At 33.8% G+C, this 24893-nt stretch overlaps 2 protein-coding genes across 3 annotated transcripts; both read left to right on the top strand.

The window, feature by feature from the left end:
- The first annotated feature begins 1474 nt into the window (after positions 1-1474).
- On the top strand, positions 1475-4360 carry LOC130808853 (40S ribosomal protein S8-like). The gene is made up of 5 exons (XM_057674370.1): positions 1475-1657; positions 1804-1876; positions 2494-2827; positions 3492-3658; positions 4060-4360. The coding sequence occupies exons 1-5, from the start codon at positions 1654-1656 to the stop codon at positions 4133-4135; spliced, it is 654 nt and encodes a 217-aa protein (XP_057530353.1). The 5' UTR covers positions 1475-1653; the 3' UTR covers positions 4136-4360.
- Positions 4361-7610: 3250 nt separating this feature from the next.
- On the top strand, positions 7611-24322 carry LOC130808680 (dynamin-2B-like). 2 transcript variants are annotated; one of them, XM_057674136.1, is made up of 23 exons: positions 7611-7790; positions 7931-8115; positions 11392-11442; positions 11537-11657; positions 11853-11945; positions 12195-12256; positions 12384-12501; positions 12646-12985; positions 14510-14657; positions 14828-14929; positions 15074-15193; positions 15518-15601; positions 15746-15873; positions 16453-16537; positions 16673-16841; positions 17610-17686; positions 19193-19249; positions 20523-20664; positions 20750-20898; positions 21529-21642; positions 21740-21807; positions 22554-22729; positions 23494-24322. In XM_057674136.1, the coding sequence occupies exons 2-23, from the start codon at positions 7960-7962 to the stop codon at positions 23712-23714; spliced, it is 2781 nt and encodes a 926-aa protein (XP_057530119.1). In that variant the 5' UTR covers positions 7611-7790; positions 7931-7959; the 3' UTR covers positions 23715-24322. The 2 variants fall into 2 exon arrangements, with proteins under 2 accessions (XP_057530119.1, XP_057530118.1); XM_057674135.1 differs by having other exon boundaries at positions 7611-8115.
- The last annotated feature ends 571 nt before the right edge of the window (positions 24323-24893 follow it).

Here is a 24893-nt window from a genome sequence, read left to right as displayed (position 1 = left end):
AAATTTTATTCCTAAATATTGTTTTTATATGATTGGTGTTTGATTCGTAGTTTCATTGGCTTAGCACTTGAAACTGCTGAGGTGTTTGAGGGTTCTAAATTTAACTATGAAACACATTTTTGTTAGGTCATAGAGCTTTTAAATGGTAAATCATAATGTTACCACTTAAAAAATTCAAAACTTTAAAGTTATTGCCTGTAATTTTTTAAGCTATAAACTAATGAAAATTAAAGACACAATTAAAATTTAAAAGATTGGATTGTACAGACATATTTAAAATAGCTTATAATTTTATATCAACAAGTTAAGCATATGATAGAATGCAAATACATAAATAATAATAAAATAGGAAAAATTACCTAGAATAATCTAATTTTTTCATAATTTTTCTACAATAATCCCATCTATTAAATTAACCATGAATAATTTCAACTTTAAGGGGTATTTGCCTAGAGTAAACTTGGTAACCCGATGACCTGCTATAGTTGGTTTCAAAAAAAGTAAACTGAAAATTAATTTAAAATTAGAGGAAAATTTAGAAAATTTACATAAAAAATTTTAAATAATAAAAAAAAATCATAATTTTTTTTGAACACTTTTTGAATATTTTTTGACATTTTTTTTAATTAATCTTTTTTTTTTTTTAAATAAAACTTGCTAAAGCAAGTCATCCGGTCACCGGGTTTACTTTAGGAAAATACCCCTCAATGTTGAAATCATTCATGGTTAATCAATAGATAAGATTATTATAAGAAAATCATAAATAAGTTATATTATTTTAAATAATTTTTCGAACAAAATAAAGGCAGAATTTCTCTAATTAATTAATTTGTAGGCAATTTTGACTCTCATATAATGTACCCTAAGTTGTGTTATCATATAGTTGTCAAGCTCAAGAATATCATATTTGATTTGAATTGAAATACATACTAACTCTTGTTTGATTTGAGTTATATATTGAAGTAGATTAAGTATTAATGCCCAAACCAATGACGATATAAGAAAAGAACTACTCCATAAGATACGGCCAAGTAAATAGTGAAATTACAAAACAAATACATTTGAAAATGAAAAATAAAACGAGTTAAGAAGTAATTTTAGTAGCTAAAAAGCAAGTATTAGTATTAAAATAGGAGCAACTTAAAACTATAAGACATTAACTAGTCCAATTAATAAAAAAAGCTTTATAATAAAATATTACAAAAGTAAACACTCAAGCAAACCCAAATCCGAAGAAAGGAATAATTCGTTGTTATTGATTACCCATTGTGAGGAACAACAAATTATTATCAAGTGGACTTTTTAACTTAGTTCAGTATATATAATTATCCGCTCTCGGTAGTAGCGGGCAACACCTTATTTTAAGTTTGGGTGAAAAACACTTATTTTTGGAATTATTTTATTTCGACGTTTTTTTATTTTTTATTAATTATTAATAAAAGCTTTTTCTTTTTTCTTACACAAATTTGTTATCGGATTCTTCGAAAACGGGTTGTTGAGTTCGAATAAAGGCCCAGAAGAAAAGCTCTACTTAAAAAACACTCACTAGGGTTTTCCATTCTTCTTCTTCATCTCAGTTCCCACTCCCCGCCCCCCAATCTTTTCCCCGAAGATAGAGAAGAAACCCTAGTTTCTTCATTCTCCTGTGAAAATATGGGTGAACATCTTCAAATTGTCTTTTCCTTCTTTCGATTTGATTTTAATCTATCTTTCTAGATCCTCATTTTCTCACCAATTTCACGTTGATGGTATTGCATTCTAATTTGTCTTATCTAATATATGATTTGATTTTGAATTGTGTAGGTATTTCTCGTGATTCTATGCACAAGAGACGTGCCACTGGTGGCAAGAAGAAGGCTTGGAGAAAGAAGAGAAAGTATGTTTTGAAATTTAGCTTCAAATTCAATTTTTTGTTTAACTTTTGTTTTATATTAATTTGATTTTCAATTGGTTTTGTTACTTTGATTTAACTGGGAATTAAATTTTCTGAGTATTTGTTATTTGTATAATGACAAAAAATAGTATACGAGTTTGGTGATTGGATGCGTTTTCTAGTGTGGGCGTCGAGTATGTTGTTTCTTCAATTAAGTTGTGAATTTTTCAAAGATGAAACTAGAATCGAATATTGATGGGTTTTTATTGGATTATTCAAAGTGATTTCCCTTTTTATTATTTCGGGAGGGCGTTAATTGAATAGTGTGCTTATGAGACGGTCCTGTGCTGATATACTACTCCATCTGCACGCAACATAAACATAAGCTACATTGCTTTTGCCACGTTTATTTACCAGTTACACTTAATGATGAGGAATAACCTTGATGTCGTGGCGTACATATTCATACACTTTGCCATGCATCAAATTCTGGTTGGTGATCATGGTATTTCATCCGGGTCTACTGATTTTTTAATTGTCATTTCTGTTTCATTTGATGCTTACGTATTGATGATACTTGTTATTTATGGGGTTCTCTTTTGTCCTTTTCATGGAAAAAGGTATGAGCTCGGAAGGCAGCCTGCTATGACAAAGCTGTCAAGCAACAAGACCGTTAGAAGGGTTAGGGTTCGTGGTGGTAATGTCAAGTGGAGAGCATTGAGGTTGGATACTGGAAATTACTCATGGGGTAGTGAGGCCGTGACTCGCAAGACCCGTATCTTGGATGTCGTCTACAATGCATCCAACAATGAGCTAGTTAGGACACAGACTTTGGTAAAGAGTGCTATTGTCCAAGTTGATGCTGCACCATTCAAGCAATGGTATCTCCAGCACTATGGTGTTGACATCGGGCGGAAGAAGAAGGCAGCTGCAGCTGCTAAGAAAGAAACTGAGGTAATTTAGATTCAGTTCACCGCAGCTGCTTTATGTTAATATAAATGCTTAGCTAACCAGATTTATAGTGAACTTCAAATTATATATACTTCATTGATCATTTTGGTATTGAATCTTAATGATGTTGATCATCTATTCAAATTTATCTTTTTGATGTAAATCAGCGTAAATCACTTTGTCTAAATGCACTTAGCATTACTATCTTTATGGTCCATATTTGAGTCATACTTTGATAGTTTTAATAATGTCAAAAAAATTTATGTAGTACCCAATTGTTCATCACCACTGTTTTTAAATTTCTTTGACATTGGTGCTTCATGCTTTCTTAAAGGTGTCCATGCAGTCTGTGGTGGCTTTAGTCTTGTTTTTATATAATGTTTTCTGGTTCTGTTTTATTTATAGGGTATTATTAAATGCCGCCATCCTAAGACTAATACCAGCACCATTTTTAACATTTTGCCTCTTATTTCTTTTTCCAAAAGGCAAAGCCCTTTCCCTTTTTGTAGAATCGAAGAATCTTAGATCAAAATCGGAATAACTATGGGTAGGATCATTTAAATTATCTACCAGCTGCAATGCTGCTAGTTCCACATGCAACTCTTTTGTAACTTGAAAATTACATACTAGTAGTGATTTCCTTTTTTGATTTTCATCTTTTTATCAGGAGGCTGAGACAACAGAAGAAATCAAAAAGAGTAATCATGTTGCGCGAAAGCTGGAGAAGCGCCAGCAAAGTCGCACTTTGGATCCTCACATTGAAGAACAATTCGGCGGTGGTCGTTTGTTAGCTTGTATTTCATCTCGTCCTGGTCAATGTGGCCGTGCTGATGGGTAAGTAACGTATTTGTGGTTGCCTTTTTAATTAAAAATAGCACTCATTGATGAAGTTATTCACCTCTTGTCAGATTTAGCTGAAATATTTGAAACTGTATCATTTGGAGTTAATTAGTCCTCTTCTGTGTTTCATAACAAAAATGGAAAATACTTGCTACCAATCATTTCTAGAACAGCTGCTTTTAATCTGAAATCAAAAGAACATCTTCCTTAATTGCACTTTTAGCTCGAAAATAAGTCATAAATACTGTTGATATTGGACTGACCTCACTTGGGTTCTTAAATAGTAAACAATTTGGTGGTACAATTATACAAGAATTTTAAATGCCATGTCTTTAGTTTTGATGTAAAATACGAACGTGATTTCTCTAAATGTCCTTCGAATTGAAACATCGCAGATATATCCTTGAAGGGAAAGAGCTGGAATTCTACATGAAGAAAATCCAAAGGAAGAAGGGCAAGGCAGCTGCTTAAATAATTTTTGCTTAGTCAGATTTGGGTTTTTTTTTCTATCAACTCCTTACTATGGTGTTGGACCTAAATTTCTTAAGATAGTATTTTTGTATCTTTAATGGCTTACATACATATTTATGTTTTTCTTTGAAGAAAAACTCTGGTTCTGATTCTGCAAGACTAAAGTTCTTCCCCGTGTTTGATGGTCATTTGAATTGAAACTGATTTTGGTTTAGTCATTAGTCATTTTACTCTGTGTTTGGTTTGGATAGAATTGGGAAGAAAGCAAGGGAGGAAAATAGAGGGATAACATTTTCTCTTTTGGATACCATTTGTGAAATGTAGGGAAGGGAAATGGTAGGGAAGCCAATTCTAAGGAAAAACCCCTTTATGTTACGGACGAAATCAATTCAAATTCGGAAGGTAATACACTTTTCTCCAACCTCTCCTCTCCCTCTCCCTCTCCTTCTCCTGCATTACTTTTCAAAAATATTATCCAAATAGAGTGTTTGGGAGAGCCTAATGAAGAATGCTTCATTTGTTTGTTAAGGAAGGATCGGGAGATAAAATTGATTTTCTTTTTAAATCTTTACATTTTGGAAAGATTTGTCCATTATAAAAATTAAGGAACTAAATTTCTTCTTAATTTACTCTCTAAAATTATTTTTCAACAAAGGAAAAGACATCCCTCTAAGTCCTTTGTGATAACCCTAAATATAACTTTAAAAAGGATTGATAGACTATTCATATTTATAAGGTGCATCTTCTTTTTATAGGAGTCCGTTCACTAAAAACTCTACAGTTAAGCGTGCTTGGTGGGGAGTAGTTTTCGGATGGGTAACCTAATGATAAGTTTTCTAAGATGCGTAGTCCCTATGAGTAGATATCAGCGGTCCGAGGGGCTAGGGTGTTACATTCATATTCTTTTGTCTTTGAATCACTCAATCAAAACATAGTGTTAGATTAGGGATAAAATTTATACTTACTATGTTATAGTAGTAGTTGAAATATTTTTTCAAGGCACACAAAATTAGTAATCACAATTATGCATTAATTGACATTATTGTCTAACTCAATTTGATACTATATGGGAGTATTTATTTTTTTTCAATAAGATTATGAGAACAAGTCTAGCAAATAGATGGGATGGATGCACTATTGACCAGTGAGCTTACGTTGAGTTGAGGTTTAACTTTACATACACATTGAAGGTGATATGTTTAATTTTTATGCAGTAGTTACTCTAAGTTTAATTTTTATGCAATAGTTGCTCTAAGTTTAATTTTTATGCAGTAGTTGCTCTAATCTATTACATACTCACATAATAAATTTGATGAATGCATCTCCTTTTTGTATGTGATGTGTAAAGAATATTTTCGATATCAAATGAAGGATTTAGTTTTATCTCTCATTTTGTAACTTTCACTAACTTGTTGTGCAAGGATTGTTGTCTTTTTGTAAATAAAACTTTCGTAATTGTATTTGTTTCACGTCCTTCTCTGAATTGAAGGATCACTACCTCTAGGTTAACACTCAAAAACTTAACTTGTTTTATGAAAGGCTATTAATTTATGCATGATTTGACAATATTACAGTGAATCTCTATTTCATTCAATTACGAGATATTAAAATGCATGTATATGTGGGTCAAACAAGTATCCACATCTACATATCCAACAAGGGTACCACCTTGTTTCCATCTCTACATGAGTCTTCGATAAGTATCATTGCTTGAACAAAACATTATCTATAACGTGAACCAAATTAAGATAATACCACCACAATAAGAAAGGGTAAGAGTTTGAGTCATTAAACACACGTAATTTAGCAATGTATTTTGCTTTTGATAAGAAAAAGAAAAAACAAAAGCAAATTTTAATCACAACTTTTTAAAACAAACCATTACTTGAAATGAATATGATATACACTAATTTCAAGCATTCACTATAACAGCAAAAATTCCGCACATTTTCTTTGATAGATAGCTTGGCGTCGAGGTACAACCTTGAACACCTACACGTGAGTTTTTGAGATTTCTTTGATAGATGGATTTTCTACAAAACATGCTACACCCCCACCATAAACTCGTCATTGATCGATGATAATTATCCATAGAGGCTCTTACAGCATGTTTGGATAGAGTATAAATATTTAAGGGATAAAAAGTCAAAGTAAAAGGACGAAGTTGATAAATAAAAAATTAGTGAAATTTGATTGTTGTAGAGGTCGATCAATGGTTGCAAAGTAATGAAAAATGAAGGAAGCTCTTAATTTTGTGGGGTAAATATTTATCCTAGGGGATAGTGGAGGAATATGTTACCTTTATAATAGGGGAAATCATCTTCTTTTTCTTTTATTATTTTTATTTTATGCTCATTTTACCTTCTTCACAACTATCTAAACTACTTTAAATGCATCTCTATTTGCTTTCATTTTATTAGTTTGACTTTATTTCCCCCTTTAATATTTACGCGCAATCAAAACATGATCTTATAATGAAATTTGTTCCTCTATGGGGTATAGTTTTGGTTAAAGATATTAAAAGAAACAAGTGGATTCATTTATCTTTTTCTCGAGTATATCATGTTGGAAATATAGGCATATTCAAGATCTTCTTAGGGTCCTCTTATAGCTAAAATTATCAACACACATTGTAATACTAATATGTACAATATTTATATATGAGAAATGTGTTTAGAGTTGTATTTGATAAAGAAAGTTTTAGTGTGATTCGAATTGTCGTTATATTAAAAAAGGTTTGGAAATATAGGCATATTCAATAGATGGAGGATTAATTTTGAAAACTTTAATATTGAGTTTACTAAAGTCTCAACTCCAGAGGAGTTTCTAACATTTAAAGATCTATTTATCCAACACATGATAGGCAAAGAAAAGGGTAGGCTAAGAAAGAGTGATACAAAATCTGAACATGAATTCTACGAAAAGAGTGATATATAATTCAACACAATCTCTGAAATGAGATGATTTTACGATATGACCATGTTAATTGGGCTTACCCAATATACACTTGCAATCTTAGAGGATTCCTTATAATCATAAATTGATCATATAAAGTAATATGCTTATTATATAAGTTGATGAAACGATTTCATGCAAAATTTGCTTATATTATTTCAATTAAAATAAAATCCAACTTTCCAACGAGTGAGTTTTGAAAAACAAATTTCCAATCAACAACTTGAATACTTGTAGTTGGTAATTGGTATTAGGGTGTTTGGCAAATTAGCTTATTGAGCAATTTTAGTTTATTTTGATATAAATAAAGAGTTGGGTGGTCTAACCAGCTAATGCTAATATTTGGTGAATTAGCCGGTTGAAACAACTTATTGATAAGAATAAGCTGCTTCTGAACAAGTTGCTTAAAATAGCGGGTTCAAAATTAACTGATCAAACCAGTTAATAAAATCTACTGGTCAAATCAAACACTATAATTAGCTATCAACTACCAACTATCAGCCATTTGCCAAACACCTTCGTGATAATGTCTTAATATTTCAATCGCATCACCGCACACCATAACTCAGGTCACCTCTTCAAATCCAATCAAGACAGAGAAAAAAAAAGAAAGAGAAAGAGAAACTTTCAAAAAAGTTCGAAAAACCCATCCCCATTTCAATTGATTTTTCTCTTTCTCTTTCGCCCTTCATTTTCGTGTGTAAGGATTCTCTCGATCTCATTCTTCTTCCTTTTTCCATTCTAGGGTTTCTCTCTTTCTTCACATTCTTCTCGCTTCACTTTCGATTACCTGCGTTTGATCTACTCATTCTTCGATCTTGTCCACTTTGTTTTCTTTAGATTCGATTTTTTCAGCAATTTAACTCAAAATGGAGGCGATCGAAGAATTGGCACAGCTTTCTGATTCGATGCGTCAAGCTGCTGCTGTTCTTGCCGATGAGGATGTGGATGATACTTCATCTTCTTCTTCTTCACCATCCCGGCGGAACTCTACTTTCCTTAATGTTGTCGCTCTTGGCAATGTTGTAAGTTGCTGTTTTATCCTTATTACTTGTTTTTTTGATGAGATCTACTGTATGGTTTGCGTTTTTTTGTTTTGTTTTGATTTTGATGGTGTGATTTGGGATTTCATATTAAAAATGGCGTGATTTGGGTAGCTACTGTTTAATGGTATAATCTTTTGATTCGACTTTGATTTTGTTGGATATTGATTGATTTGAGACACCTTTGGTGCTTATTGCATTTTGCTGAATGACTTTATATTAACCGTCATATAATATACACAGAAATGCATGATATTCGATGTTAAGTTCAACTGTTGTTACTATTGTGAGATGTGAAGCTTGGTAGTAAAGAGGAGTTTATTTGAGTGATTGTTTATAATACATATCGCTTGATTTATAGTTCAGCTATAGGGTTTGTTTGTGATCATAATTTTTACCTTCTTATTCATTCCAATAGAACACACTGAAACTATGACCGTTTAATATTGTTCTGACTCTTAGATCAACACTTGAGTTCTCTTTTACTTGCAGTTGCACAATGAAACAATGCTAAAGCTTTGATCCCAACAATTAGGGCTTTACTTTCTACCATTGAAAATATTTTACAGGGACCCAAAAGTTAGAGCCATAGTTGATCCAGGGATTTATATAATGGGGATACTATGAGAAACAATTGGACAGCAAGGATACATGTATGTGTATATTGCAGTGAGTGACCATATTTTTCTGTGGTTATTAGTTTGCATTTATCATCAATTTTTGTGGAATGATTCCAAAGGTGAGACATGTTTGATATCTGTGACCATGACAATAAAAAATGAAAAATGTAAGTAGAAGGGATATTAGCAGAATTCATACTTCCTCTTTTCACCTTTTGTCCTTGACTACGCTATATTTTACCAAACTTTGGTACTCCTAGTCTTGTTGATGTGTCTGACCAACAATGGATAATTTTACTTATTTTTTGGTTTCGTTCAATGTCACATGATTTGCGATTTACTTTGATTCCTTGTACGATTTTGGGTTTGCGATTCGGTATTTGCCAATAGTGGATAATTTTATAAAGACCCACAATAATGATAGTTTTCATTATTATAATTAGATGAGTAACCAAGTACGTATAAATACGGACTACAATCTACAGAATCTGTCAAGAAAAAGTTAAAAGAGTGGATTACTTAAGTATCAATGTTCCAAACCAATTTAAGTCTTGGGTGGCTACTTACCACAATTAAAAAATTAAGTATTTCGACTCCCGAGGACCAAGGTTACAACTGTTGTCTATTCTTATTACAATTTAGTAGTAATAAGTTCAGAAAATGTAAAAGTAAAACAAAAAGGACGAAACGCTTTTATCTTTCATGAGTACACGCTTCATCATTATTTTCGAAGCAAAAAGTTATTCAATGGAGGGCAAAACTTCTAGAGAACTCCTCACACATTAGATCGGTGATTATCGTTTCAAACCGCGAATGGACCCCGGTTTGGGTCGATCGAACCCAATTGCGATTCTTGGACAAAGCTAGCAAATCATGTGACACTGGTTATGTTTCAAAACAATTTTTCAGACATTAACTTTGTTTCTAGCTTAAAGTGAAATGAAAGGTTTGTGTAATAAAGCAAATAATACGAGAAAGAGTGCAAAAAGTAATGAGCAATGGCTTATCGTTTGAAATCAAGTGACAACTGTGTATCAATTGTATAAGGTAGTAGTGAGCGTGTAGGAGAATCGTTTTGAAACATCCTAAATTGGGAAGTGGTACTATCAAAATTTGTGTCTTCTTTCTTTCTTTTTTTTTTTTGGAGTGAAATCGTTCATTTGATCACAATTAAGTAGTGATGCTTTATCACTTCTTCTAACAATGAAGTGTTATATCTTATTGGCTTTTAGTGTGAGAAATGATATCCAACACCGAGTAACTGAAAGCACTGTGTTTTCAAGCAAATTTAGAGTGCCATGTGATCCCCTATCATGCTTTTAGTGTTAAATTGAATTAGTTTGCCTTTCTTTTTATCTTTCTCTCTATTGTCTGTTTTCTATTAGTTGTCATTCACCTTTTTAATCCCTTCCCTTTTCTCTTTTTTTCCTTGTTTTAATTGATGTCTAAGTGAGTCTAACTCAAATAGACGTTGTTGTTAATATTATAACTTCACAATTTTATTGATATCATTAATATTAGTTTGTAAAGTAACAATGCAATCGCAACAATTTTACTTCAAAGGTCTCTTTTCATTGACATTATAAGGACATTGATGACTTGATGGGTGCTTGGTTTGGCACGAGAGTTCTTGAAACTTATTATTAATGATTATTATCATGTAAATGATATTGGATGTTCTTGATTAGCATTCTTTCCTTCTCTCATCGTATGTCAAAGGCAAAAGGTCTCTTTCAAGGTTGTTTGGTGAAAGGCTCAGAGCTTAGTTTTGTATGGATATTTGGCAAGGCGCAATGAGTCTAGGTTTTTTAGTAAAAGTAGTTGAGCCCTGTTCTTCAAGGAATCAAAATCTTTTATATTTGGCTGAAGTTTTGTCCTTTCTCATTATCTATTTCAATATTAAAAAAGGCATTCCGTTTTATTCATGTATGTTTATGCTTAAATTGATGACGGATTTTTCACTATTTGTTTCTGATTTCATTGTTGAATGTTTGAAGAATATGTAATAAGTGAATTCAATGTTCTTTTGTAATAATGTATCAATTATAGGTTAGTTTTTTGTGCCTAGATTGATATTTGTCTGAAGACCACTTGTTTTTAAGTGAAAGAAAATAAACCAAGTGGATGGATTTTTTTTGGTAAATAATGCATCACAATTTGCTCTTTTTATGGGTCAGTTATGAATTTAGTATTATATCTGATTGGTCGAAGTTAACCTGAATGCTCCACTCTCATAGGGGTTGAGGGTTATAGCTTAGCAGTTTCTATTTTTATTTGTGCTGCCCATTGATGCAATTTTTACTGCTGTCTATTTTTCGATTCTCCTCTGTTGCTGCTATCTTTTGATTTTATGCAGGTTCAATGAATAAAATAGATTTTTTTGTTGATCGTTTTGGTGATTGAAGTTTGAACTATGTAGTGGTGTTTTTTTTTTCTATGGTGATTGAACTATTTTCTGCTGCTCATACTATTATGCTCCTTTTTTGCTGCTATCTTTTGATCTTTTTGCAGGTGCAAAGAATAAAATAGATTTTTTTGTTGATCTTCGTTTTGGCGATTGAACTATTTACTGGTCTTGTTTCTTTGTCTGTGTTTGTTTGCTGAGCATAAACTGTTTCTCCTGGTAATATTTATACAGGGTGCCGGTAAATCCGCAGTGTTGAATAGTTTGATTGGACATCCTGTTTTGGTAAGAAATTGTATGCATCAAATGTTTTTTCCTTTACATCTAAACCAAGTACTTGATCGTGGGACTTGTGATTTTTTTATGTTACTGTGAACAGCCAACTGGTGAAAATGGTGCTACACGAGCTCCAATAAGCATTGAATTGAACAGAGATAGCTCCCTTAGTAGCAAATCCATTGTGCTGCAAATTGACAACAAAACTCAACAGGTGTCTGCAAGTAAGGCTTTTTAAGGAAACAAAACTTATTTTGTGTACTGTTAGTTTATTAAAATTTTTTGTTAATATGCACTTATCGTCCCGAAGGACCTAAACCAATGGCATGTTTTGCTCTGACTTGTTTCTTTTTAAATAAATTTATTAAATTTTAAAAATGACTGTTGATCCACATTCTTGTCAATTTGGCTGATAACAGGTGCTCTTAGGCATTCTCTTCAGGATAGGCTCAGCAAGGGTTCATCTGGAAAGAGTCGTGATGAAATATACTTAAAGCTGCGTACGAGTAGCGGTTAGTTTTATCATTTGCTGTAACTTTGGTTGCTGTTAATGTGCATGCTGTTACAAGACTGGAATTTATAAGGTGATTTGTCCAATTGTGTCTCATGTAACCAGCCTTGAAATATGTGAATGTGATCAATGATCATAGAGAGTAGAATTTCACGTGTGTCAATATTTGAAGTTGAAGAGGTCGTAGAATTCCGGTGGCACTTCTTCCTTTTGTGGTCGCTTTTTAATGGTTTTGCTCTGTTTTTGTCAGCTCCACCTTTGAAATTAATTGACCTTCCTGGTTTGGAACAACGTATCGTGGATGAATCTATGGTGAGTTGTAGTAAATTTCGCTTATATTTTGGCCTCCTAATTTGCAGAAATATGCATATTGCATATTATCCTTGACTTTAAGTATTCTGGATCAATGGGCTTATTTTCATATTTTGTTTTTCACTAGATCAGTGACTATGCTGCACACAACGATGCAATTTTGTTGGTGATAATTCCTGCTGTTCAGGCGCCTGAAGTCTCTTCTTCCAAAGCTCTCAGGGTCGCTAAGGAGTATGACTCGGAGGGTGAGTTGTAAACATGTGTTGCGTTATGTTAGAGGAATTCTCTTTATGCTAATCAGGAATTATAAGTTTTCGATACACGCTTGTTTGTGCTGTTCCGCTGTTCTTTGCTTGCTATATTGAAGTCTTTTTTACTGTTGGATGTAGGAACAAGAACCATTGGTGTAATCAGCAAAATAGATCAAGCTGCCTCAGAACCTAAAGCCTTAGCTGCTGTGCAGGCTTTGTTGTTGGGGCAAGGACCAAGAAGTACAGCTGATATGCCATGGGTTGCTTTAATCGGCCAGTCTGTTTCAATAGCCACAGCTTCTGGTAATGGTGGATCTGAGAACTCCTTGGAAACTGCCTGGCGAGCTGAAAGTGAGAGTCTCAAGTCTATCTTAACTGGGGCTCCACAAGGAAAGCTTGGTAGAATAGCTTTGGTGGAATCATTGGCTGCACAAATACGCAATCGTATGAAAGTTAGGCTTCCTAATATTCTTTCTGGGTATATTCTTCCTGCCATTTCTAATATTTCCCTTTCGTGAAACAAGTAACTACAATTGAAGTGCATAAATGGCAGTGGTCATTAGTTTTGGGAAGCTACTTTTCATACGGATTTGGTTGTTTAGCTTTATTCATTGCATCATCTGTTTTTATGCATTTTTGATGTTGCTATCATAGGATATGCTTGTCTTACATCTTGAGGTTTAAACTCCGGGATTTGTTATCCCTTAAAATTCAAAAATGCATATACTTTCTTGCATTCAAATCTATTGGTTAACCGGAGTTCCAATGAGGGTGCCATAGATGTAGCATTTTCTTCAGTGATTGACGTCTGTTTATTGTTTTCTACGTATAAATAAATTAATTATTCTCATGATGTCTTCTATATAGATCTTCACATTTACCATTTTGGAATATCTTCAAAATTTTTTTAATTTTTTTTTTGGCTTTTAACTCCTGTTACTGTTATACTCCTCTGCTCTATTTCTAGAGTCATAACACTAGTGTTCTTATCTCTCTTTATCTACAACAATAATTGCCAAGCCTTTTAGTTTTTACATCACCCAATGCCATTAAGTGGCTACCACCTAGGGTGGGGTTTGGAAGAGTCCGTTATACGCAATCTTACCCTTATAAGTGATAAAGCTTACAAAAAGGTTGTTTTGACTGACCTTGCCAGTGCCTTAATTCAAAAAAATTGGAGTCAGCTTGATAAACCATTTGTCTGTTTCACTTGTCATCCACATGAATTCCCCATTTTTTTCTCTTTCTATCCCCTTCAATTTTTTTAATTTTCATTTAACCACTATTATGATCTTTATGTCCACCTAAATTCACAATTCATTATTGAAGAGGGGAACAATATATAGTTAATTGCTATTTGCTATGTAGTCTTATAGCGGATTTGGGAAGTGATGGTGTTTATGGTGCTTCTAAGTCCAATATGGAGCTATCTATCTAAGCTTATAAATTCAAAAAAATTGCCAAAGCCTTAGTCATGATAATTTGGGGAAAAAGGTTATGATTTCAATAATTAAAAAAGCCACTTGATTGGTATATTTATTAGCTAATATAAGGCGATTGGTGTTGTGCTTTAGTACTAGGCAATTTGGTTTGTGTGTGGAGGTGGGATAGAGAGAATGTAGGCAGCAGCGTAATACAATTTTCTATGTTATTTGCCTTTTGGATTATGAACTTTCTCAAAATTGTGAATGTAGTGTACAAACGGCCATAATTTTGGTGTTTTGATTCACACCAGGGAGATTAATTGATAATATGCTCCAGTTTTTTATGAAAATCTGGGAAAATTTTACCTCCTTTTTTAAAGTGAAATTTTAGCAAGAAATGTTTCAATTAAAACAGAAATAGGAAGTATGTAATTGTAGGACGGCAGTGGAAGTGCTGCTATGATTTAGGAAGTAAAATTTCTGGATCTGACTTTTGACGGATAGCACTACTTTTCAAATAATTCAATATTGACCCATGATTGTGGCTTTTTTTTTTCTCGTTGTGGTAAATTTTGCAGACTTCAAGGCAAATCCCAGATAGTTCAGGATGAATTAGTGAAACTTGGGGAGTCGATGGTTTCCAGCTCTGAAGGTACGAGAGCTTTGGCTTTGGAGCTTTGTCGTGAATTTGAAGAGAAGTTTTTGAGACATATCACTGGTGGCGAGGTAAAAGGATTTAATTATCTTGGTTGTGAGACTTATACTTGTCAAAGAAATTATAATTGCCATGTTAATGTCTTGTCCCTTCGGTTGAGTTTGATGTGTCAACAACATATACTTCGACACGGATTTTGTAAGAATTTTTTGAGCTAAAGCTGTGGTGTTCTTTTTCTTAGGGGAATGGGTGGAAGATTGTTGCAAGTTTTGAGGGAAATTTTCCCAACAGGATTAAGCAGCTTCCTTTGGACAGACACTTTGATATCAACAATGTCAAAAGGGTATGTATATTTCCCCACCCCCCCCGACCCTCCCGAGCAAAAGAGAGGGGGGGTGGGGGGTATTTTTCTCTTTTATGACTGCTTATATTAAGTAGGATTTTTTAAAAACTAATGTTTCTCTTTTTCTCATTTTTGTTTGATTAGATTGTTCTTGAAGCAGATGGTTACCAACCATATCTTATATCTCCAGAAAAGGGGTTAAGATCCTTAATAAAGATTTCCCTTGAAATGGCAAAAGAACCATCACTACTTTGTGTTGATGAGGTAAACCATATCTAATATCCATGCCTTTAACAGTAGTTATCATCTTCTCTTCACGTTATTTTGGATACTCTGGATACGACTTGTATATATCTCATATTGAATGGATGCTGTCTGCCCTCAAAAGTATATTTCTGTCCTCCATTTAAAAGCCAATACAAGCTTAAAATAATTGGATCCATTCTTTACATATAACCATCCTCCCTGCAATTAAATGAGAGAATAGCTTCGGTTCAATATTGCCAACATTTGGGCATACTAAATTCCCTTCACTTATGAATCTACACATTCTTCTGCTCTAACTATTTTGAAATCTTGCTAAAATAGGTGCATCATGTGCTTGTGGATATAGTGTCTCAGGTTGCAAATGCTACACCAGGTCTTGGAAGATATCCACCCTTTAAGAGAGAGGTAATATTAAAAATTTGTGGTTGAATTTTCTCATGTTTCTGGATCTTTCTGATTTGTGGCTAAAGGACAACTGTAATGCAATTGGAAAGATGAAATTTTATGGTCACTTTCTAATTGATTGATTTATTATATTTTTAAAAACAGGTCATTGCAATTGCAACTTCTGCACTTGATGTGTTTAAAGGGAAAGCAAAGCAAATGGTTGTTGACTTAGTAGATATGGAGCGTGCCTTTGTACCGCCTCAACATTTCATTCGCTTAGTTCAGAGGCGGTACGTTCATAATATCTTTTTTGGCATTTCGATGATAGTTAAACTAGGCTGAGGAAAGTGTTTTGGCACATCTGCCACTCCCTTCCCTTGTCTTTTTTTTTTATAAATAGAAGTTGGGAAGCAATCTGAGAACTGAGATAATAGAAGTTGGAATGCAATTTGTTAGTTTATGTGAATGACCGTGTGGCTTATGGGATTATATCACAGCTTTGAATTCTTTCGATGGTTGGTGATCGTTTTGGGTTATTGGGAGATTGCATGGTTTCTCAGAGATCTTCAAGTTATAATTGGATGCCTTTCTCAGGGTAAAGAAAAACAACGTTTTGCTTAAGAAACCCGTTGAATGTCTTCAGGACTATGTCTAGGCATCACTTAAATTTATTTTTCATCCTATGCCCTCTTTTTCGTGGTTTAACTGTCATAAAGTACTCCATGCAGTAAGCTAAGGCTTGCCATAATTTGTGCAGTGGCAATTATTGTCATCTGTGTCTAAATCTACTACCATTGTTAAATTTTGATTTACAATGCAGTTAATACTTATCATAGCCCGTTATCACTTTGATTTTTTTGAGCTGCTAGGATGGAGAGACAGAGACGCGAAGAAGAAGTAAAAGGTCGATCTTCCAGGAAAGGCTTGGATGCAGAACAGTCGATGTTAAATAGGGTAGGATTTCATCCTGTTGTGTATTATAACTTTTTTGAGTTGGTTGGTACTTGGTACTTGAGCTCAGAATTATGTAAGCTTTCATGTGTGCTATTTCTGCTTTGACAAATCTGAAGATTTTGGGTTTTGGTGTAGGCAACAAGTCCTCAAACAGGAAACCAACAAAGTAGTGGGAGTTTGAAGTCAATGAAAGATTCGAAGTCTGATAAAGATAAAGATAAAGATAAGGATAAGGATAAGGATAAAGAGGGACAAGAGGGTTCTGGTCTAAAGACAGCTGGGCCTGATGGAGAGATAACTGCAGGTTTGTTTTTTCAAAATAATGTAATGGATTAATATCGTTAGTTTTTTTTTTCTACCTTGTCTGTTAAAATGTCTTTATTTTCCATATAATACTCTCTATAGTATGTGAATGTCTCGAATTTATGAACATGCGTACAAGAAACTGGAACTTTGATTCTTTACTCAATTTTTTCTGAGCTACCATTTTGTGACTTATCAATTTACCTGATTTGAAAAATTGTGAAAATATAATACTTGTACAAGTAGTATCACGCTTTACCAATGCTTTTGATCTCTTGAATAATTTCCTTCTATTCACATTTTTATGAACCAAACATAATTTTCATGCTGCAAAAGCTGATTTATGTTAAACTTTTGAGTACATATGTACAAGGACTTGAATCCCTCCTGAATTGTCTCTATTTTCTTCGGTTCTCTTTTTGTTTGCCATCACACTAGTGTTCTGGAATCATTTTTCCACTCAATCTTCCGGCACATATTTTTCTTTCTACCATGCCCCAACCTCTGGAAAAGCTTGTATGAAGAGAATTTTTCTTGTAACATCTTGCTTGCTAGCATTGTCACAGCTTCTTTAGGAATTTTTTACTGGAAGCTTTGATTTTTTATTGTTGCATGTGTATATATATCATGTTTTTCTGTACTTCTTTGCTGATGGAGAATAGCTGACAGCTTGAGTGGCTAAATCTGACCTCTGCATTCTTTTAGGGTGCATGCACCCTTGTTGCATTGGCTTCTATTTGCTCATTAGTTTTGTAATTGGTAATTTCAGGTTTCTTGTTGAAAAAGAGTGCTAAAACTAACAGCTGGAGTAGACGATGGTTTGTGTTGAATGAAAAAACTGGAAAGGTTTGTAATATATCTTTGTGTAGACATTATATGAATTTTACATCATTTTTTAATGTAAAAGTTTTCATATCTTTGCCGAATAAGTTTTGTTTTAAAGTAATTTCATGATGACATCTCAGTCACCTTAGTTCTAAAAGGAAACTAGGTCCAAAGGGCTACTCGAGCCTTGGCACGAGATGAACGTGTTGGCTTTTCCAAGGGTGAGGGAAAATTCATTTATAATTTTTTTTTGGGGCTTTTTGTGCTATATAAAGTATGTTAGAACTGCTAAAACATACACATTCTGAACCCAAAAAGTATAATGTGTGTTCGCACACAATCTTCAATATATATATGTATATGTATGAAGTATAGATATGTGTGTGTGTTCATTTATAGTAAGGACTTTATATAAGAAAAATAAAATTGAAGGTTTAACGAGATCAAGTAGGCATAAAAACACGGAATTTTAAAAATAAAGGGCTCTCACTGTAATAAATTGAAGAAAATAGGAGATGATGAAAGGGAGAAAGAGAGTGAGGTTATGCAACCATATTTTAGGAGAGAAAGAGGACTTACTGGAAAGCCACCCCCCATGGAATTTGAGCAATGGTAACAACCATGGGGAATGTCTTCTGCACTCACTAAATGTTAGATCTCTCCAGACTTTGTGAACTAAGGCTCTTCTAAGTTCGGGATTTTAATTTGTAGTTCAAATTGTACCAATTCCACGTGATAGAAAATTTAGGAGTTTTGGTCGAATTTGTATTTTGAATCTTAGGCTTAGGTGAAATGGTTTAAATTGGATCAATTTTTTTAATTTTAATAAGTTAAAAACTTAAAGTCCAATCTACTCTCTCTTTGATCTTCTAGCTAAAATGTAGGCAGGCGACACTCTTGTCCCCTGGAAAAGGTGGCTGGAGGCGTGCGTCATATGATGCTCATTGTAGGTTGTTGCTGTAGTGCAAAAATGCGGTAACGGTCGCTATCGCGGTAACAGAGTGGCGTTGCCGTACTGGGTGTGATGTGGATATCATAACACCTAAATATTGGTCAAATGCATGAGATATCCCTTAATACGGCCCAAAATTTGCTTTTGTTGAACCTTTACAACACGATAAATATCGGTTCACTTTTTTTGAAAACCTTTACAACGTGATGTAGTCTTATTTTTGCACTATGATTGTTGCACTCTGTCAGTCAGAACTTTATTTTTTCTATCATATAGGTGTGCCTTAGGTGTGGTTTTAGAAGCGAAGTGTGTTGCAGTTGTTTTCTGTTTTATCTGGTTTTTCCAGTGTAGAGTTTAAGTATTTTGTCTTTTCATATTGTCACTAGATTTTAAGTGAATATCTGAAGCTAAATTTGGTATCTTTAATGTTTCCAGTTCTTAGCCTCAAAATACGTGCATTATTTTTCAGTTAATATTTTTGTGATCCTGTCTGATTTACATGCTAGCACTGTTCTACACACTTTGATTCAAATGTACAAGTATTGATAGATTGATGGCATATTTCTCTCTTGCAGCTTGGATACACGAAGAAACAAGAAGAAAGGCATTTCCGTGGTGTAATCACTTTGGAGGTATGAATTACTACTGTCACCAGCGTAACTGTTGAACTTCTGTGGGATGCCAAGCTATTTTTGTTACCTTGTAAGCTCCATCTTAGCAGTCACAATTAAAAAAATGAAGAAGGTTCTCTATATTTTATATATACTAAATGCAAGAGTTTCAACTTTTGATTTACATAAGATAGATGTGAAGTTTTTAGTAATGGTCGTGTTTATTAAGACCGTTTGTGTTTTTCTATTACTCTAATAATTGCTTATAATATTTTAGGTCTCGTTTGGTCTCATTTTAAATTATATTATACTCCTATATTTTATAAAATGTCAAGCTGAAAATGTATTTCATTTCTAATTTTAATTTTTTTCAAAACCAAAAAGAAAACAACAATCAGTTTCATCGATTAGAAGATCAATGTTTAACTCAATTCTTAAAACATAAACCATGATAACTAAAGGCAATGTATCTTGATTCCCTTCAATTGAGAAGTTTTTCTAAATACAACCTTTACACTTTACATCCACGCTAAAATTTGAAAATAAAGTGCAAAAAAAGGCACGAGGAATCGGGGATTTAGAAAATTAATCCTGTTAGGGTTAGTTACCTTTTCAATTTCAACCTGGTAGATTTGATTTCAAAATGATATAGTGTTGAATGCATTGAGAAAATAATAGGGAGAAGCAAAAAGGATAGAGTTTTATAGTCCAATGGTGGAAAGGTTATCTACCATTGGAAGGGGAAAAGAAGAAATGAAAAGATATAGATAACTTAAATTCTTCAATTATAAATTACAAGCTCCTTTCAGATCTTCCCTTCATTAAAAATAACAAACTCCTCACAGATCTTCCTTTCAATGATAGTTAAGAAACTGAGAAAGGAGGAGATAAATTGAGTGTTCATAGTCTGATTTAACAATGTGCTGAAAAGTAGCTTATATAACCACTGAAACTGGTTTTATTTATTTTGTTTCCACTTAAAAAATGTGCATAAGTTTTAGTAATCAAATTTTCTGTTCCCGTTACTTTCTTTTATCCAAAATAAAAACAGAAAACTAGAAACCATTGTAATGTTGAACGGAGTCTTATTGTTTGGATTTTTGATTCAAGAACAATTCTCATTTTCTTAATTTCTTGCTACGAGTAAGATGCAGTTCTACTTTTTGCACGACAACAGAAACTTCTAGCAAAATGATGTTTATACTAATAAGCATTATAGTAAACAAGCCAATAATATTACTCAAGTTAATATCATGCTACATGCCCTTCTTTTGACTTGCCAATCATTTCTCAGGAATGTCAAATTGAGGAAATTCCTGACGAGGAAGAAGCCCCATCAAAAAGTTCAAAGGACAAAAAGTCAAATGGGCCTGATAAAGGTCCTAGTCTTACATTCAAGTTGACGAATAAAGTACCATACAAAACTGTTCTCAAAGGTGTGAAAATTATTGCATGATGTTTTTCTTGTGATTTATCTAATCATTTTTGGTTGTATTAAGAATATGTTCATGTGTTATGCAGCTCATAGTGCTGTATTGCTGAAAGCGGAGAGTGCAGTGGACAAGGTTGAGTGGATAAACAAGTTGAGGAACATTGCAACTCTTAAAAATGGTCAAGGAATGGGTGAACATGGACTGTCAATGCGTCAAAGTCATTCTGATGGTTCTCTTGTAAGTTTTCTCCCTCTTTGTTTCTGTTCTTGGGTTTGTGAAGGGGGTTAGTTTCACATTCTTTAGATGGTATAGTAACCTAAAAAACCCTACTATTTATGTCATGGCCAAACATCATAATTCGTTGCAATTTTGGCATGATTTTCCTTTAAATGGAGTTTTCGTGTACTCGGGCTCCTTGTGTCGATGATTAATTGGATAATAGAAAAAGGGATCACTACAAACTATTAATGAAAGAGGTTGCTGTTGAATTTAAGATCTATGAAGTGTAATTTGAAAGGGGGAAGCAAAATGGGGGATGAAGAAAATTGACTAGATTGCATCTTTTCTATGTAAATTTTTACCCGAGACTACTTATAGCATTTGATTCTAGAAGATTAAAGAATTTTTGAAAGCTTTCATGGAATGGCTGAAGGACATTAATACATGGAACACAAAAAGGAACATCAATTCCCACCCAAATCACTTGTGCAGATTGTCAAACACCGTTGATTATGCTTCAGTATATCTATTTGTTTGCATATTTGGTTGATTATGCTTTAGTATATAATATTTTTACCTTTTTCGTCGTTTAGCTTCATTTCGGATATCTATTATGCTTATGATTTGCTAATTTGTACAATGTTGTAGGATACAATGGCAAGAAGGCCTGCAGATCCAGAAGAGGAGCTCCGTTGGATGTCTCAAGAAGTGCGTGGATATGTAGAAGCAGTCCTAAACAGCCTTGCTGCAAATGTGCCAAAAGTTGGTTTTTTTCCCTCTATATTCACTATCTGCCTTCATGTTTTTTTTTTAAAAAAAATATTTTTCTTATAATTGTTTGGTGATCCTTGTTGAACAGGCTGTTGTTCTTTGCCAAGTGGAGAAAGCTAAAGAGGATATGCTTAATCAACTGTACAGCTCTATAAGGTAGTATTATGTAACTTTCTGTCTAATAGTTTGGTTTCTGTGCCCTTAAAACCTTATTATCTGACTAGTAATCACTGTAATGTTTTGGCTGTTGTAAATCTAAAGGTAAGCTGGTTATGTGATGATTTGTGCACACTTGCATTGAATGCTGAATTAACTATACGTGAGCTATAAAAATAGAAATATGATCTTAACTTGAATGCTAAAAAAACTATATGCGTGAGGTATAGAAATAGAATCCCTTTTAGTTAAGTATACCAAAAATAATTGAACCAGAAATTGTGGAAAATAAAAGAGGTAATCTGATTGGACCAAGGATAAATGACGGTAAACAAGCTTATTTTTTATGATGTGGAGTGATAAAAAAGGCAGTGTGTGATAAGCGGTAAATCGGTCATGCTAAATTGTGACCTTGTATTAGGAGGCTTTAGAGATCTTTATTATGTAGAGAAATAGAGATATTTATAATATATTTCCTGTAATATTATGTGTTTTGTTTGTTTGGGTGGCTTTCATTGGTGTTTTTTTCGAGATAATTGAATGCTCAAATGATTAATTTACTACTTGAGTAAAAATTTGACTGTCGTTTGCTTAAGAACTTTTAATATTTTGGACTCGAAGCTTACTTTGTATTTTTGAATAGCGTTGTTCTCTTAAATCTTTAGGGAAGTTTTAGAAATTTGTCATTGCTTTGGTTTTGGATTCTTAAAACTTGTTTGGTTTCATATTTGCTTCTCTGTCCGCAGTGGCCAGAGCTCTGCTAAGATTGAAGAACTACTCCAAGAGGACCAAAACGTGAAACGTAAAAGAGAACGTTATACAAAGCAGTCATCTATTCTATCAAAGCTTGTGAGGCAACTAAGCATTCATGATAATCGGGCAGCTGCTGCATCTGGGTGGTCCGATAGTGGTAGTGGGCCAGGTATTTCATTTTTGTTATTGTTGCTAGCAGTAATTGTTTCAACTGAAGGATTTTGGGCTTTATTGATAGTTTCTTTGAGAACAAACATAGGCAATTGGCAATAGGTCCAACCATCTTTGTACCCCGCAGATTGCAAAAGCTCCAGAATATATTACTTTAGAATCATATACTACCGTCACAAGTTTTATTGCGCCTCACCTGTAGTATAACTTCATTATATATCACAATTAACGATTGCATACTTGCAATGATTGGTATCAATCAATTGCTTGGTATCAATCAATTTCATTTTCGTTTTGGGAGAGTGGGGTGAAACGGAATAATAGGCATAATGCCATGATTGGGATGAATGGTAGGTTGATGCTTCTTTGGATACCCTGTGACCATGTCCCATACAGGCCTTTGGAAACTGAGAAGTGCCTCATTACATGGCCGCAAAAATCTTGCTTGTAGTCGATATTGAATGAATTGATGTTGATTTGATTGAAAGAAATGTATCATCTATAGAACCGAATATGACCCAACCCCAATTTACCCAGTCTGAAGTCAAACCAATACCATTTGACTGTGACTTAGATCCTCTTTAAAAACCAATCTGAAGTTCCTACACTCGTCAACTAGACTGGCGTATTGTCCAGTCATTATCCCTGATCCTGTGTTGCCATTAGAATGGTCTGTTCTTTGAACTTCATGAATCTTAAGGTGTGCCTTTGATGCCTTTAGGATCTTTTTGTATATGAAAATGTTGTCTTAAATTTGTGCAGAAAGCAGTCCAAGAACTGGGGGATCCGGTGCTGGAGATGACTGGAGAACTGCATTTGATGCTGCTGCTAATGGGCCTACAGATTTATCTAGGACCCACAGTCGGCGGTACAGCGATCCAGCTCAAAATGGCGATTTGAATTCCGGTTCTGGTTCAAGCTCAAACAGCCGTCGCACGCCAACACGTTTGCCTCCGGCCCCACCTTCATCTGGTAGATACTAGATGCACATGAGGATGAAAATAGATGGGAACTTGTGACTACTCGTTTAATGATTCATGTATTTGTTGTTGGGGTGGGTTTTTTATTCTTGCTCCTTAACATTGAGCTTTTCTTTTGCTCGCGCTTATATGTTATCATAGTTTTGTAGATTGGAAAAAAAAATAGGCGATTCTTGTAGATAGATATTGGGCGGCCTCCCTTTCACCATTAAGATCTGGATTTCGAGATGTATCTGTTTGTTCATTGAAATTTCTTGTTTCTTCCTTGGGGAAATGACGCTGATGCCTTTTTCACATTGATTGTTGGACATCTTTGCACAATATTATAGAAGCATATAGAGGTAACAAAGCTTAAAACTTTGGTGTATTTTTCTTAGTTTCGGACCCTTCATTGTTTTGGATTATTTTGGATAATTTTCTTATAACCAACTATGAAGTCATGTGCGTAATTTGTTCCACCAATTGTTCAGCTATGACTATGTATGTAAAATGTTTAGGCAAATTTAACATATCACCTCCGTTTTATACTTGCAACACTGATTGTAATGTCGAAAAATGTAACTATCAAGTATTTATCTATCTATATATCTGATCGCCTATTTGTTGCCTTATGTTGTATAGTTTGTTTTGTTTAATCTTATAAAAATCTTAGCTATGCTTTCACCTACATCCCCAACTATAACTGACAACAATAACATGATGAGCATACTTATTACTATTAGTTCTCATGAATTGTATGAAACCAAGTAGATGTACATTTTACAACCCAATTAAATTCAATGGTCGTGCAGAATAAAATCGATTGCTAATCCTCAACTTGACTCGTAACAAATTTTTGTTAATTGACTACGAGTTTATGACCTACAGTGCTCCCTCCATTGGTAATCAACTTTTTGATCCAAATGGACTCCAACTTAAACCAAGAAATCAACGATCTAAACTTTAAACTATGCATATGTCAACCTACTCAATCCATCCAAATTAACTTCATGTGAGAATCATTAATCAACCTATTGATTAAAGACTTTCCCTTCTATAGTTGTGATTGACAGGAGTTCGATTCTCACAATATACAAGAAGGATTAATTCTCCTTCGCTTGCATCCATGCAGGCAATCGAACCATAAACAAATAGCAATGTTCCATTGTCAATTCTACCAAAACCAAATCAACTAAAGAACCT

Source organism: Amaranthus tricolor, chromosome 3 (assembly GCF_026212465.1).
Source record: "Amaranthus tricolor cultivar Red isolate AtriRed21 chromosome 3, ASM2621246v1, whole genome shotgun sequence".
Classification (NCBI taxonomy): Eukaryota; Viridiplantae; Streptophyta; class Magnoliopsida; order Caryophyllales; family Amaranthaceae; genus Amaranthus; species Amaranthus tricolor.
The sequence above is the reverse complement of the archived record's forward strand: the minus strand, read 5'-3'. Positions and strand labels throughout refer to the sequence as shown.